At 39.1% G+C, this 17,696-nt stretch overlaps 1 protein-coding gene across 1 annotated transcript in view; it reads right to left on the bottom strand.

The window, feature by feature from the left end:
• Positions 1–17,696, bottom strand: part of LOC149936073 (cell adhesion molecule Dscam1-like) — a 93,549-nt gene that overhangs the window by 14,504 nt on the left and 61,349 nt on the right. The window contains exons 15-19 of the mRNA XM_090153610.1: positions 16,650–16,943; positions 15,833–16,003; positions 7,914–8,209; positions 3,060–3,156; positions 2,540–2,615 (exon numbers count right to left, since the gene is read on the bottom strand). Of these exons, the coding sequence (XP_090009736.1) occupies positions 2,540–2,615; positions 3,060–3,156; positions 7,914–8,209; positions 15,833–16,003; positions 16,650–16,943 (934 nt within the window). The remainder of the gene's footprint in view (positions 1–2,539; positions 2,616–3,059; positions 3,157–7,913; positions 8,210–15,832; positions 16,004–16,649; positions 16,944–17,696) is intronic.

Below are 17,696 nucleotides of genomic sequence, written 5' to 3' on the forward strand. Positions count from 1 at the left end.
ATAGTTAATCAAAATGACAGCTGTTAATATTCGTCGTAATAGTTCCTTATCCCGTCGAAGGTGGTAAAGGTGGCGTATATTTTGGAGAGATTGTAACAGGGGCGTAATAAAGAACGGACCTCTCGTCCAGTCAATCCGTCGAAACGGCTTCCTGATTAGAAAGTGCTCCACGGGGGCCTATTTCTCGCTGGTCAATTGACTAAAAACGACTAGGAGCCGTAGGCGTTCACTTCGCGGTACACGCTAGAATGGAGTCATTGAGGCGCGCTTTCGGAATCAGTCAGTGGTGATCGTTCCGACGGACCGAGTTCGAATGGAGCCCGCTATACGTCAGGTTTCAATCTGGCATCGTTGGCAATTTATGGGGCTATAACGGGACCCTAATGTATGAACGCATTATCGGCGCTAGAGCCGCTTTCACGCGAGAACGACCAGCACCACGCCAAGCCGATCGTTAGATATACGAGCCGCCTTTCTCGCCTATTTTTGTCACCTTTAACCCCTTCCCTACCCCCCCAAAATGAAATGGGAATTGATATTTCACCCCCCCCCGTTTTTTCCCCCAGCTCGCCCTAGGCTACGGGGTCTCGATCATATCCTATCTCGGTGACAAGCCAGTTTCGACCGTTTCCCGAAATAGTATTTTACGCTTACAAACCACCGAGCTAACTTCTTTTTCGTTTTCCCATCACCCCTTTCCAATAAGATGGAAAAAAAAAGGTTTTCGTTCTGGACGCGAAAGGGACGCGGGGGGGGGGGGGATTTCCGGAGACCGAATAAAGTATGTGAAATCTAGCACTGAAAAATGGTTTTCTTATTCGATGATGTCCCTATGGCACGCTATAAAAATTGGTCAGATAGATCTGTTTTATAGCTTTTCTCGTTCCACCAGCCCAAGGCCGAACTACGTTACACCAGAAGTTTATTAGACATCTCTTACGAGAGAAGTATCCATATAGATCATTTAAATGAAATGTATAGCTTCGTAGGTTTCAATAGGCACCAAACAGGGGATTTTTATATCGCATCACCGATCAAAATTACCGTCTGATGATGTAAAATGTAAAATTTTTTATTAATTTATAAACAATATTTTCACGATGTAGTAGTTTTAAAAAGTTACTGTTTTAGGTATTTAGCGCTGCACTATTTTTCTTTTGAAAAGTATTTTGAAAATTAATAATAATAATAATAATCCAAGGCACCACCTTATAGCCCAAGTCATCGAGCGACTTTAAATGCCTTAAACAGGTGGCCGGGTTTCAATGCGTATGAGGGTGGTGGTAAGCCCTTCATGCCACGCGAGCCAACAGCAAAAATACATGTTTAAAAAAAATAGCATTAGTGGGGAAAAGTATTTTGAAAATTCAAACCCATAGCATTATTGGGATACTGAGATGCGTACTTCTCCCATAAGGTAAAGTTTATATTCTCCTGATTATACTTAAAAAAGGGACGGAAGAATATGCCGATGGCGTTTTAGTAAAAGGTTTATTGCAACTTGGAATCCTGTTAGGACGTTTTATTCAATATAAGGAAGAGATATCGATTTCTACTACTCACCAGCAGATGAACTAAGACAAGAATAAATATGCATTTGAAAACTATTACGACGAAGACTTTTTAACTACAGGCTCTACATAATAGGTGTTTCTAAAAAAATAAAACAATTAACAGTTATTTAAGTGCTTTACTTGCACGCGAGTTTTGCACGCGTACTCCAGATTCCGAAGGGTCTCGCGACTGCAGCGCGTGCTCTCTACCTTCTAGAGCTACAGCTAAGTGACGTAGATAAAACATTATCACGTGACCTCCCGTATTTTATAGAAACACCTTTTCAATTACAAATATCGAAATTTAATCTAGTTGAAATAGCTGGTTTAATTTAAACACATTAAAAGAATTTACTCAAATCCGCATTTAACTTTGGACGGCATTAATATTTTTAATTAGTAGAATATTCTGTTCGGGGGTACGAATCGAGGTCAGGCTACGATTTAGGAATCCGAATAAATGAAGCGAACCACTAGTCTCCTTACAAATAACAAATCCCTAACCGTAATTAGGCCCCCTCACAAATTATATCCCCCCCAGCCACCCACTGCGCCAGCCATAGCTCCCGCGCCCCTACTACAAAAAAAAGGACAGGCAAGGCACCGTCCTGACTTCTCATTAGATAAAGCGCTCTTAATCTTGGAAGCCGTCCTCCGCCGGCACCCCCCCCCAACTGGCTGACGACCTATAGCACCGGATTAATTTATCACTGGGGGAGATATAATTGCGAATATAGACTTTACTCCTTCGATGTCTTTAGCCGACTTTATCTAAATATATACCTTTCACTAACCATTATATTAATAAGAAGAGAGAAAACAATAGGAAGGCGGCGATGCAATCTTAGTTGGTTAGCTATAGAGCGGAGGAACAGATAAGAGGTAAAATAGTCCCCAGAAAACGGAGGGGTACAAAATTAGCGGGGAGGGTGGAAAACCTCATAATTAATCTGTCGAAAACAGCGGGGGGACGGGATATGTCCTACCTGTGGTAATACATTCCTAAGGATTGCCGACATATTTCGCTTTCGGTGTTTGACATCACTAAAGCCTGGCACTCTTCTTTTGACGCATTAGAGAAAAAGGAAGAAATGGAGAGAGAGAGAGAGAGAGAGAGAGAAAGAAAACGTAAAAGACGGAAGAGAAATTGGGCAAAAGGAAATACGCGCGGGAAAGAATACAAATGAATCAGAGTTAGTTCACCGTGCAAGCATATAAGGCCATTGTTCGTTTTTCTTAAGGTTAAGACAAATTAATTCTCTTTCATCTTAGAAGCTTGATAGAAATTAAGAAGGGTAGTGGGGAGACTACTTTTACGAGATTCTAATATAGAACATTTTCTTCCATCACTATACCACGGACGGCGCCATTAGCTTTCCACGTTCCTTTTTGAGCCTGTAATGGCGGCCTCCATTGGGATTAAAATAGCGAGGAAGAAAAAGGTCTATTCGTGCTATCGTAAGCAGGTGCCAATGCGCGAAGAACTGTGTATAACGTCTTCCTTACTTTTCTCGTTGTCACCCACGAGGGGTAACCTTAGGCCCGAAGGCCTCGTTGTCCATAACCTCGAATACTGGTGACCCGCACACTGCAGATCGGAGCGCTATGTCAGGAGCCAAGACAAAGGATATGCGTCAGCGCAAAAAAGGCACAGAGAGAGAGAGAGAGAGAGAGAGAGAGAGAGAGAGAGAGAGAGAGAGAGAGAGAGAGAGAGAGAGAGAGAGAGAGAGAGAGAGAGACGGAAAGAAGATAGTGGGGGGTGGAAAAAGGACAAAACAGAAAGTAATTAAATTTCAGACGGCTTTCGCCGAGACTATATAAAAGGGTAACGAGAGGCTAATACGGTTAACTGGCAGTATGTGTCGAAAGCGGGACGAGGGTACAGTAACGTCATTACCCCGTGTCGTACGCTTTTAGCTACCTTTAAACTGTACGGAATGACGCGTTAGACACTGCACCAAATCCTAATTTCGAACGCTATAAAAAGCCTTCTGGGTTCCGTTTAGTAGTGAAGTCGAGCCTTCAGGGGCTGAATGTCGTATTAAGCTTGCCAACTTCGAGGCTGACTTAAAATAAAATGGAAAAAAAAATTAAAAAAAAGAGCTAAAGGACGAAACCACTTCGACGCGCTTTCGGATAGAAAATGTGCCGCACGCGAGAAGAGTGTCCAGGGTTACAATTATCTTTTTAAACTCTAAAATAGTTTGCGACGGGGGTACAAATAACAAGTTGGCCTAAGGCGAAATTCGAAGTGGCGTGGGCTGAATTTAATTTAAAAAGTTTAAAATCCGGCCTACTATGCTTTGTTACGGTTAACAATGTTCCAGTTTTTCCGGTTTTTTGCACGTTTCGGCCAATTTGCGAATGGATTTTTTAACAACGGAGAAAAATATTTGTTTGAAAGGTTAATTGACTTCGTTAGATCTGCATAGTTAATAAAAACCAATGTTATTTACGATAGTCTGATTGGTTTTGAAAAAGTTCAATCTGCCGATGTTATTTAGAACCGTCTGACAGGTTTTGAAAAGCCTAAATATGAAGATGTTATTTACAATTGTCTGTCTGGTTTTGAAAAGTTTATATATGAAGATGTTATTTACAATCGTCTAACAGGTTTCGAAAAACTTCAATCTGAAGATGTTATTTACAATCACCTGACCGGTTTCTATAAGCTTAAATCTGAAGATGTTATTTACAATCACCTGACCGGTTTCTGTAAGCTTCAGTCTGAAGATATTATTTAAAATAGTTTGTCGGGTTTCGATAAACCTAAATCTGAAGATGTTTTTTACAATCAACTGAGAAGTTTCGTAAATTTAAAATATGAAGATGATATTTACAATAATCTGACCGGTTGGGATAGGAATAATTCTGAAGATGTAATTTAAAATCGTCCGACCAGTTTCTAAAAGCTTATCAAAACCGGTCAGACCACTATAGACTACATTTGTTTCTATTAAATTTGCCGAAATAACTAAGTCATATTTATATGATCATTTCAATATCACACCACGTAAAAAGCCTCTAAAAAGAGCGAGCTCATTTCAGTATTAAACGATTGTAGAACGCGCGAGAAGGTTCTCAAGGATCCAAAAACGTTTACAAGTATATGTGGGAGGTTCTGAGATATTACTAATATTAATACTAAATATTGAAGTAGCTATCTGACTGTGAAAATTGAATGTGTCTATTTTGAAAAGTGTGGTAATAAAACTATTTTCACACGCCACTTAGCATTTAGCAAAATATTTAATAGACTATTTTATATTCATTTATGTTCTTTTAAAATAAGGCGTCAGATAAAACGAAACAAAATTCACGTTACATCATAATGGAGAAATCCGACAAATAGTATTTCCAATTTAAAATAAGCCTCGAGGGGAGTAAAAATATTGAAATCTGTTTGTCAAAATAGTCTGAGAGAAAATCGGGCATATTTGGAAGATTAAACAATGTCTGAATAATATATAGTGGTGGGGCGGCGATCGTCAATTCAAAGTTTAATGTTTCACCAAAAGGAAATTAACCGAAGTTTAGCGGCATTTTCGCTAGCCGAGGTTGCGAAGGGTCCAATTTTAGCGCCACGTCGTTGTTATCCTCCATTCTTTCTCTTGTCAGAAGTCTCCTAATAATATATATATATATATATATATATATTTATTTGATATTTAGCTAAGGGTATGTGACGAAAAAATTGCGCGCTTACAACATAGCAATTGCTATCTAGTGCTCGGCATTCGATTAATTTTTATCCATGAAGAAAATAAGCTCCGCGATATTTAAATATTTATTTAAATAACCAATAGTTGAATAAAAATTGTAAAATGTTTAAATAATCGAAAGTGAATAAGCCTATTATTTAAATAAAACAAACAATTATTTAAATAATTACCACTTTTATTCAAATAAATGTTTGGTTGCGTAAAAAATCATAATTAAATAAGTTAAAATGATATTCTTTTTACCAACGTTTTTTAAATAAATCGGAAAATTTGTGGATAATGAATAAACAATTCCGAGCACTATTGCTATCCGCTCACTTTGGTTCATTAACTTCTGGTTTCACCGTCAAACCCCGCAGAAAAGTAATCGTTTCGAAACTCGTGTCTGGACCATTTTCGACTTTTATCCGTTGAATTTCCAATCACACGGCAAGAGCGGAGTTACGTCGCCCGGGTGGGGGTTATACACCCCCTTTAAATTTAGGACATGAAATATAAATCAACCCTCATTAGGCGAGTAATGTTGATCTTCGGAATACGAAATATTTGCTCAGGCTTTTAAAATTGATTTTCGGCGAGCCATTTCGCCGCCACTATAGGCGTCGCTCTCGGCGTACAGAGATTATACATTCCAGATTGACAGTTCTATCTAAAGTAAAGGGAGAGGTAAAGGCTTCGATGGATAATAGATCCCGGCGAATCTTCGAACGAACCGCGAATGTTGCGCTCGATTGATGGTGGTTTCACGGTCTCCCTCGGCGTATAAGAGGAGGGAGGAACCACTTGTTTATGCATGCAAAGACCCATTTGAGGAACGCGGGTCGACCTTATATAGCGAACATGGTTCGGAACAACGGGGAGGGGGGCGTATCTTTTCCGGAATTCAGTCTTCCCAATTGCTGGCAAAATGAAAGCCGGATGGAAAGAGTCGGACTCCCAAGAGACGGAGAGAGGAAAGCCGCTTCTCGTTCTCGGGCGGCGCCTCGACTAAATCGTTTTTGCCCGGCATTACGACCCCGTAACCGAGCTATTTTCCGCGGCCCTATTCTTAGCGAGCAAATACGAAGAACTCCCAATGGCACGCACCGTTTGTCCCGAAAAAGATACGCGGATATTCAAAAAAGGGAATTGACGCGCACGCCGACCGTTATAAGACGGGGAAATAATACGCAATTGGTCCGAATGAATACCCAAACTATACGGTGGTAGAACGTACGCTATTAAATATTAAATATTTCTATGATACTTTTGGAGAAAATAAGGGGTTCTTATGACGGTTTTTGTTACCAAGAATTTATTTATTTAGACTAAATAGAATGAATATGCATCATGCTGTATACGAGATAGGGGAGGAAAATCGTCACCGGGGTGCGCTTACATCGCGTCCCAGGACAAGTCAGTTTTAAGGAACCAATGAGATTTGATTTCTTATTGGGGGAAAGAGCTAACCTTTTTGACAATTAGGGGATTGGGAGCAGCGCGAAGTAACTTAGCCATTCTCCCTATAAGTATAAATAAATATATTATTGATGTTAATATCTTCCGATGCTCGTTGGAACTTAGGAGCAACAAACACAGCACAACGCACAAGAAGAACGCAACCCGTCAAAAATCGTGCATTTTCTTGCATACATTTTTCATTGGTTAGACGCTTTAGCGCCTGCTGCCGTCGGAAGGGGAAAATTCGGAAATTGTCTTCCCCCCGCCCGTAAAACTTTCAGCGTAAAGGCTCGTCCAATGAAATTTGTACACAGCACTGCGTTAGCGTGTTTAAAGGCTTGCTGCGCTCTCCTTGTGTTTGTTGCTCCTACCTGGAACCACGCAACACTAGATGGTACGCGTTAAAGAAAACCAAGAATGTATAGATAATTTGAAAACCTCTGTTTTCATGATTCTTGGAAGAGAGAGAACGGAGTGTCTTCTCCACCTTAACTGGAGAAAGGGGGAAATATTTCACAAGGAGAAGAGAAGGGGCGTGGTTTATCTTCCAGGAATCACTAGGAGAACAGTGCGCTGCACACAAATTATCTGCTAACTTGGCATTCTTGGTAAAACGCAGGAAAATCCTTGGTTTCGCGTGGCGCCATCGTACGTCTAAGGAGTTTAACGAAATCCCTCGTTATGCACCAAATATCGAACACTGAATTGAAATGGCTTCAAAAACTAATACACCTATGCAATATATTTGATAGAAGGGCTAGCAGTGAGTTTATGGAATAACGTATACGAATTTATAAGCATTCATTAACGCAAATACACGTTTCGAGTCCTACCGAACAATAATTTCAATTGCCTTGATATTTTCTCTTAGCCCCGAGTCTAGAAACTTATTATCTGTGCAAATATAATAAATTAAGTGTAAAGATTCGGTCTTGGTTGATTGTTAGGTAGGTCTTTGTTATAATACGCTTCGGGCTGAATTTATACTTTCCCATTTACTAGCTATTTAAACATTTCAGTGCTTCACATTTTAAAGATTCCCATTGGTTGGTTGAGGTATTAGGAGCGTGATTCACGAAGACCCGTCAAAACAGATCCGTTTTACCACTACTGAAAGGATCGTGCTTACACCCCAGGTGCTAAACACGTAAGGTGCGGCATAGCGAGAAAAACACAAGAAATGATCAATTTTCTATACCTGTTGTGGCCTTTGAGGTATGTCGTAGACGTGTTCTCCTAATCTAGAACCTTGGTGTCGCCTTAAACTTCCGGAGAAACCGGACGTGATATGCCGATGATGGGCGTCCGCCGCTAGTGCTCCTCCTCCACTGACGTGCGACGCGGCGTAAGGCGATGGGAAATATAGTGGCTCCCTCTGTGGCTGATAAATTGACGAGTTTCCACCACCACCAACACCACCGCCTCCACCACCTTTCACCTTTCCGTAGGAACACATGGAAATCTCGTCGGCTCGACCTCCAGAGTTTCCTGAGCCTATAGGAAAATGAAATACCACCAACTTAACAACATACATGAAAAAAATTCTAGTTCTCAAATTAAGCAGTCTATCTTGATAAAAAAGCGTGGCTTCTTTACCCTAGCCAACGGGCTCAGATATATCAATTGTCAAAATTTTCTAAATCACCGATTACACAAATTTGTATTGCAACCGAAAGAGGTTTATATTTACTGTCGATTGATGTTTAATTTACATTGTTTGCTCTAACCGATACATAGATATCAAATAACCAGTTTTCTGGACCCACGCTTGTCCAAATTGGAATTGTGACTGGAAAATAAGTTTGATATTTCCTATCGATTGATGTGAAATTTAGATTGTTCGCTCTAACCGATTCATAGATATCAAATAACCAGTTTTCTCGACCCACGATTGTCCAAATGGGAATTGTGACTGGAAAAGAAGTTTGATATTTCCTATCGATTGATGTGTAATTTACATGGTTTGCTCTAACCGATTCATAGATATCAAATAACCAGTTTTCTCGACCCACGATTGTCCAAATGGGAATTGTGACTGGAAAAGAAGTTTGATATTTCCTATCGATTGATGTGTTATTTACATGGTTTGCTCTAACCGATTCATAGATATCAAATAACCAGTTTTCTCGACCCACGATTGTCCAAATGGGAATTGTGACTGGAAAAGAAGTTTGATATTTCCTATCGATTGATGTGTAATTTACATGGTTTGCTCTAACCGATTCATAGATATCAAATAACCAGTTTTCTCGACCCACGATTGTCCAAATGGGAATTGTGACTGGAAAAGAAGTTTGATATTTCCTATCGATTGATGTGTAATTTACATGGTTTGCTCTAACCGATTCATAGATTCCAAATAACCAGATTTCTGGACCCACGATTGTCCAAATTGGAATTGTGACTGGAAAAGAAACTTGATATTTCCTATCGATTGATGTGCCATTTACATTGTTTGCGTGAAGAGATTAGAAGATGTCACGTGTGAATCACGTGATAGTCAGTGATAGTCGCATGACAGAGAAAGTTAGCCATAATAAAAAATATGGATTAACAAAAATTAGACGCTTCAAACTTTACTAGCGAATTTATAATTACATTTAGAACTAACATTATACCAGTAAATATCATATAAATTATTTTCTAGACTTCCAATTGCCCAAATAGGTATTGCGACTTATCATCATTTACATCAAATGTGAACTGGTCCCATCCCCTACACCTTTACATATCACGGCTAGGAAAGCCTAACGAAATCTTAAGCGGACAGTTCAAGTGCGAACAGGATCCCTCCTTTTAGGGTTTTCTCTACTCTCGTTAGTAAGCTTAAACCGGGAAAAGGAGTATTAGCGATTTTTTTTTCGAGGTAGTAAAGTGTCCGTAAAGTATCACAACCCCACTATTTTGGACTATAAGTAATGAATACCAACACCGGAACAACGGTAAATTAACCCTTTCTCGTTGCAATTTCGTGAAATCACTCACGCAGAATGTGTAAGCTTTCCCCGAATGCGCACATGGGGTTCGGTAAAAGCGCTACCAAATCGCGGCTAACTAATCTTAACGGCTTTGATACTTTTTCCTGCTCAATAGTTATAGAAAATGGACGACAACAACAACATTTAGGCCAAAGCAATAGTTCCACTATAAATATACTTAGATGTGACTCGTTATTTCCTTCTACTATAACCTTTTACGTTCTTAGCGGGTTTATTATTATTCAGTAGATGGAAGTTGTAAATTTTAATTATCGCCTTACAGTTTTAACTTTCCACGGACTAAAACTTGGGGATTATATAAAATGAAGTTGAGAGAGGGGAAGGAGTTGTCTTATTCATTTCCCCCTGTTGGGGTTTCAGCCGGCCTAAATAATCGACCCATTTCATCCGCTTAAAATACGCTACAGACTAGATCAAAACCTTCTAGACGAGATAAGCCGGCGATGCGGAGTTAATCTGGGAAAACTTCCACTATTTTATTAAGAAGTTCAATATTAACTGTACCTGTACACTTATATACTCTATTAATGACTGTGGCGTTCTCTATCAAAAGCCGCTTCGATATTGCTCAAAAGGAGCTTTATCCGCCAAAAGGGATGATCTATCTCTGCTAATATATACCTCTATAAAGCTCGTTGGGGAATCGGTTATACAACCCACACCGATAAACATCATTACGTTGGTAGTTCCTATTATGGCGAGATACAGAGGCACCGAAACTAAATTAGCTGACAAGTTTGAAAAGAAAAATATCGCCCCAAAGACCTAATCACCGGAGCAACTATTTACACCAAACCCAACTTCGCTGTCAAACTAAGTTGCGAAAAATCTCCCGTTTTAAGACCAAGGCTAATAAGGGCTAAATATTTAAATCGAGAAATTTGTACGCATCTTTTGACAGAAAGAACTTATATATTTAAAAAAAAAACAATAGTATTTACTATAAATTTAAGTAGCATTGAATCATCTTGGATAAATAATAGTAGTTCCTATCTGGATATATCACTCTAGCGTTCCGCGTGCACTTGCTAAGTGTTTGTTACGGGTTCTGCCTTGTAGAAGGCTACGTGTTACGGGAGTTTCGGAAATTCTCCGTTAACTTCACCGAAGCGGCGCTGCTGTCGCAAAATCCATTTGCTGGTCAGATTTTTTCTAAGTGATATATCCAGGTAGGAACTACTATTATTAATCCAAGGTATCATCAATTCGAAAACTAGAGCATTCGTATCGTTTAATAATTTTTTTTTGTTTACTTCGTAAAAGTTATTTCATGAAAGATGAAATTTGAATGAAAATATTGAATTCAAAGAACCCGGAGCCCGCAATAGATCACAATTATTACGTTTTACATCGATTTTCGTTGCGTTTTGTTTGCGCATTAATTCGCGTGAAATGTTCAAAAGCGAGCTAAAAATTAAAAATGTAAAAGATTACAGCCGCCGCAGAATCGACCCGGTTTATTGGCAAGTTAAATATTTCTCGTCTCGAGAGATATTTTCGGTCAAAGCAATAAATTTATTGGAGTGAGAAGAGATCCGCGTTTCTATCGAGCTAAGCACGGACAAAATAAATATTCAACAGGGATCCTAAAATACTTTCTAATTTTCCGCGCGAAAGGATAAATGACGAATTTCTAATTTATACTCGAGCCCGTCGCGGAAACAAAACCAGTGTACGCGAACCTACAAACACCTATATAGACCGAAATTCGTGGTGTTAAATCTCAAAGGCGACTGTTTACTAAGGTTTTGTAAAACTCTTTAAAATTCCAAGATTCGCGGTGACTTCACCCGGGCCGCCCGCCTCGGGGAAGAGAGGAGCAAAATATTTACCCATCAAACACGGCGAAACAGAAAAGGTAAAGGTCTACTACCACTCATACCACTCATTTATGCAGCGAGCGCGTTATTCAAACAAATTTCCAGCTTTGGCGTGAGATTTCGAGGGTTGAGAAATATTTCGCAACGAGTCTCTAAAGCGAAACTCCGATTTAAAAGCTAAAAATTCGGGACGAAAATTGAGATGATGCTTACCAGTTTGGGCTACAATTTTACGGAAGTTCTTCCGTTTTCAAAACATTCGGGGAATTTCAAACGGGAGACCAACGGTTCTACGATAGCGAGCGAGTTTAAAGTTATAAATAAACCCGCTGCCAACCGCCCTAATTGTTTCGTAATATATGCGTGGCAAGCAATCAGGAAAGTTCATATTTGAAACCACGCCCATATTAATCGTTAATATTATATAACTTAATCAAGTGTACAACGTCAAAGACTAGGCCCTAAAAGCTTAATTATAAACTTCCGGACTTTTAGATTAATAAAAGGGCGTCTCTTGAAAAAATAAACCTCCCAGATTAAAACCTCGATTTCAATCTGTCCGTCTTCAATCAATTTAGTTAACCCGACAAAAATGTAATCAAATTACGCATTCAAAATTCCGAGATAATCATATTCGTAAAATTCCAGTGGACTATGAAAATAAATATATAGTATATATAAAATGCTAAATCTTTTAAAACCGAACTATATCAGTTTTTTTTTTCCAAAATATTAGACACGAAGGATATTTTCAGCTACGCTGCGTTACTGTTCATAGTGACTAAAACACAAAAAAATTTCGCATTATATTCGCATAAGCGCTACACTACCAGTAATAAATTGGCTTTTTGATTGAAAGCGTTTTTCACGAGACTCGAACCCCTCCAAAAAAAACCTAACTTCGTAATAGAGCGGAGCGAGAACTCGAAAAAGACACTAGAGCCAGCACCATATCCGTTCTGGTTTCTCTATAAAAGCCGCGAATGTAAAAATAAATTGACGAAAACATTTTTCTCGGGAGGTGACCGGAATCTTAGGACCGCGGCCAAAAACTCGAACGCCTACACCGAGCAAAAAATATTCCTTCGAGAAAATTTAATCTTTAGGATTCACAATGATGAAAAAATTCTGCCTCAAAGCGGGAGTGAGGGGGGGGGATACAGGGGATGGAATAATCCTCTAGTAAAGCTACACCGAAGCAGATATAGGAAGGGTTGGAAGGCACCCAAAAGAAGAAGCGAACAAAATGAAACTGTCAGAGGCAGATCAAACCATTTTTCAAAAACAGTACTTTCGGCTGGCCTTAATGCTATTCCAACGTTATCTGGCAGCTTTATTTCGGCGCGACGATGAGGTACGGTTAGAGTTATCCCTAGCCATCTTCGCTGTAGGACGCGAGTGAAGAAATATAACTAGTTCTTATAACCTGAACTTTCAACCAAATGCACTCTTAATGGTGATAGTTTTCGCGTATAGCCCGGTGCTATTTACTGCTAAAGGAGGATATAGAGACCAAATTACCGCTTTATGTTTTTTTAATGTAGTTTATTCGTTCGCGATAAGCCAAACGTGCCACGGCTTTCACGTGCGCCTTACGGCCCTTGTCTCGGCTGGTGGCCTCTACAAAATCACTATCTTTAGCGCGGAGTAGGCTTTTTCGTTGGGCTTAATATAGGCAATGGCCCATTGGAAATGTACCAACTTCGGTATTGTATTTTTTACGCTCTGTAGTAAATAATTCGGTAACGCTACGAGGTAATATCAAATAGTCTATAGCTATTACAAAGAGCTATTAAAGGGGCTACAACGAGGTTAAAATCACTCCCGCGGGTTGTCGGCGAACTATTACGCGAACTGTAATGAGGCTATGAACTTTCCACCATCGAAACTGTGGTTCTAAATGTACGCGTTGTATCTTAATGCGCCGTTTTAGTACTAATTTGAAGATGATCCGTAATGGTCGTATCTAATATTGACTCGGAAGTGGGGTTTATTAAAAATAAATAAACTAGGTTGCAATTGAAACTCATCGTAAGTTACAATGATTTGAAACTCGCTGTTCTTCGAATTTTTTCAAACATTTATAATTTGAAATTGTTAAGTAACCCGAGAAGTATATCGTATAACGTTTAGATATGTATAAATTCAGCACGTTAAATTTTAATATAAAATCCAAATTTTAAACCTTAAGTTATTTTATGTATAAAATTAAAAACCAATAGTAAATAAATTGAAACGGAATAAATCCAATCAAGTTAATTTTGAATTTTAATAAAATTAACGATGGTACCTGAATTTTGGATATTTTTAATTATCTCTGATAACGTGCAAAAACCACTTAAATCCCCTATATAATTTGAGCATACCAGCGAGAAAAATGTCATTAACAAAACATACCGTTTATTACGTAATTAGGCGTGCTTTTAAATTTATACGACCATTAATAGATGAAGATAAAGCTATCTCATTTATAAAGATAATCCATATTTAAAAAAAAGACCCTAAAACACTTTCTAAAGGGGGGAGACGAATTAATCTCGTGTCATTTGTTCAACACTGAGAATAATTGAGTGGAACATACCCATTTTAATATATAAGGGCTGGACGGAGGCTAAAACGCGCAGCGAACGTCAGGTAAATTTACCGGATCATTAGCTTTGGGGCATTAAAATCGTTATCTCGGTTGGCGCCTTAAGCGTATACGCTTTCATATCGCGCTAAAGTTAACTCTAATATCGATTACGATAAAATTCCGTCGTCCTTTTTAATATTGCCGACCAGGAACGTACGCACGCCCCTGTTTACTAGAAAATTCGTCCCAGTTGTCATAAATCGCGGCCAAGTATGTTTAGTTCATCCCTTTACACGCGGAGGCGTATCGTATAACTAGGTCGTCTGATTAATAATAAAAGGCAACGCGAAATTAATTCCGAAAACGCCTATTTCGTGAAGTTGAAGGGCGGTTTGGACTTACGTATAGTCTACGGGAAAGGCCGAGGCTTACTAACATTTCAAATCCTTGTCCGTAAACAGAATTAATTGTCGGAAGTCCTTTACTCCGAGAATGGTTGGCTTTCGACGGCGACGAAAATAGTGTTTTTAGAGGCGTTTTACACGTTTCCCGTCCTTTAATTTGTCTAGACGGGGGACGGAACGAATAAGAAGTAGGGCTCCCGAAATCTTTTTGGACGGAAACGTAATTTACTACGATGGCCTAAATTTATCAACGGGTAATTTAAAGCGAAACACGTTTTTTGTCCGAAAACTTGTCGTCGGCGAGTTAAATTAATTTTTGTCGATTACTTTTTCTTTAGACCTCCCTCTCCGCGTGCTATTAAGTTAAAAAGACTAATTTTTTCGCGTTAATGAGCCATGTTTCGATTAGAGTCTGGCGTGTGGAAAATAATTAAGCCCTCATCTGACGGGACCTAAACAGCTTTGATTAGCTGGAATGTGGGCATTTAAAATGTTAGATTATTATTCTTAAAAATATACCCTATAATTAGGTTACACGCTTATACATGGGTTTACTACAAAAATAAATTTAAAAAGGATATTTTGAGGGTAGTGGAGTGGTAAGCATTTTAGCCTTACAAACGTTTTCCCCGTTTGTAAGTCATCTGTACTCAGGCTAAAATGGAGTTCTTCGGTTTCACTAGGTTTAGGGTAATAGTAGCTGTTGGTATGAAGGGTTTGCCATCACCCTCCTACGCACTGTAAACCGACCCAGTTGAATAATTGCAAGACAAGTCTCTCTAAGACTTTGACACCTTACTAACGAGGAGACTACCCGAGGTGATAATCACCGATTTTGTTGAAACTAGGTGGGTATGTAGACCTTATGGTAACATAAAATTTCACCAAGGGAAAAGTTGCAATAGGCATTAGTTTTGCCATGGCAACCGAATATGATTTTGACAACACAGTCTGTATATTGTCCCATTGAAAATAACAATTGATCAATTTTTACATATTTTGATCAAATTGACCAAAATTCATCAAAATATCATAAAATTCATTTCATTTGTAAATTTTGATCTATTTTTTTTGGTTTTGAAATTTGAAATTTTTTTAAAAATTTTCACAGGGGGGTACCCTTAGAAGTGCTCAGATTCCCATCTTATTTTGAATGAGAAAATATACATACTGTGTTGTCAAAAAAGTTTTCGGTTGCCATTACAAAGCTAATGCCCATTGCAATTTTTCCCTTGGTGAAATTTCATGTTACCATAAGGTCTACATACCCACCTAATTTCAACAAAATCGGTAGTATCCTCGTAAGTACTTTTATTACTTACAAACTTCAGACGTTTCAGCCGCATCTCGTCTTTTCCAAGCAAGGACAACGGCTGTGACTACTATGATGACTATTAGAACGACTATGGCACAAATAATAGGCACCAGGATGGTTGGGTCTTCGAAAAACGGACCCGATGTGGCTGTGGACATTGCCATCGGAGGCACCGTAGCTGAAATAACGTTAAGACCGAAAACAATCAGTTTAAAAATTTTACAACGTACGTCATAGGCATACCTAAGAATATGGGGTAGTAGCATTAGCGTCTGGTAGTACCCTGGCATTCTTAGTAGCTAAAGTTCGTTTGTGTTTTTAATCACAAAACGTAAACATAGAAAGAGTGAAATTAGGTGGTTTATTTTCGCTTGTTCCAGGATTTTGGAGTCGGGTAAGAAGAGTAAGGTTATGACGTCATTTTACTCCGATTTTGTGGTGGGGAATAGTTTGAGTCGGAGTAAAAACGTTTTTCCAAAATGGCTGCCTGTGGCCTTTTTAGCAGATAAATTCTGGCTAGCAAACTACAAAATCCGATTTACTCCTTTACACCTTCTTTCGAGAAGGAGTAAAAAGAGTAGCCCTAATACTCCGGAACAAGCGAATAGTTTATGGGGCGGAGTAATTCTCATCCACGGGACAGGCGAATAAAATGTTTTGGGGTAAAAAGAGTACACATTTAGTCCGTGAACAGGCGAAAAAACCACCTAGAGTGTCACGAAATATCAACAGCAGTCGAACTTTCACCAAGTATGTTTTTGAAATCTCCGCGGTCCCATATTCTTAGGTACTTGAATTCATTCTTGGTATAAGCGATGTCTTACCTCCACTCGTGGTGAGGGTGGCGAAACGAAACTCAGCCTCTGTGGTACCGGCGTCGCTTTGAGCACTCATAAGTAGATCGTACCACGTACCAGGCAGCAAATCGGTCAAGTACACGACCTCTTCCGACGGTAAAATGTGGTTGGATATGAGAACCCAGTCACGCTCCGTGGTCGCTTTGTACTGTATGACGAAATGCGTGATGACGCAACCATTGTCCAGCCACGAACGCAAGTTGCAAGTTACGAATGTAGAATTGCAACGGATCAACGCCGATTTGTCCGGAGCAATTGGAGCTTAACAAATAAATTACCATATCTGTTTAAAAATTCTACGATAATGGAAGACAATAAACCCTTAGGTAGATTTTATCTAATTATTTATTTAAACGCTTGAAATTGTCAGTCAAAACTATTTAATCATAAGGAGACTAGGAATAAATGTTCCTTAAGCCTTAGATACGAAGGACTTCAAAGTCATTAAGTCTGGTTTCAGCACTCTGGTTCTTTAAACTGAGTGGTTAGTTATGACTTGTAAACTCTCGCTTGCTAGCTTTTGTTGAAAGTCAGAATACCCGAAGAGCAATACTATAGCAATACAACTAGAGTCTATGCGTTCCATTTTTTGTCAAGGTTTTCGGAAGCTAATAGATCATTTGGTCTACTACACCGGAGAGACACTGACTTTCGATATCTCGGATACAACCATTAGGAAAAAAGTTCCATAACCTCCACTTATGCCGATCCTGAATATTATAACTTGAAATTTTATGGGATTCATATAATATAAGTCCTGACTTTTCCATTTGTCGAAAGTACCGCGCACCAAAAACTCGATGAGGTCATCCAAACTTTTACTACGTTTTTCTCGAAATAAAGTGGCATCCTCCCCGGCGGCGGGAAGCGTACAAGCCTTCGAGATTAATTGCGCCAAATATCCGTAGCTGGGGATCCCATTTCCACCAAAAAGCGTAAATGTCAACGGGCGATATATATATAAAAGTTGGAGATCGCATTTTTTACAGCGGCATCCCGCCATTATCACAATCG

The sequence above is a fragment of the Leiobunum rupestre genome, chromosome 7 (genome assembly GCF_980474605.1).
Source record: "Leiobunum rupestre chromosome 7, qqLeiRupe1.1.hap1, whole genome shotgun sequence".
Taxonomy (NCBI): Eukaryota; Metazoa; Arthropoda; class Arachnida; order Opiliones; family Sclerosomatidae; genus Leiobunum; species Leiobunum rupestre.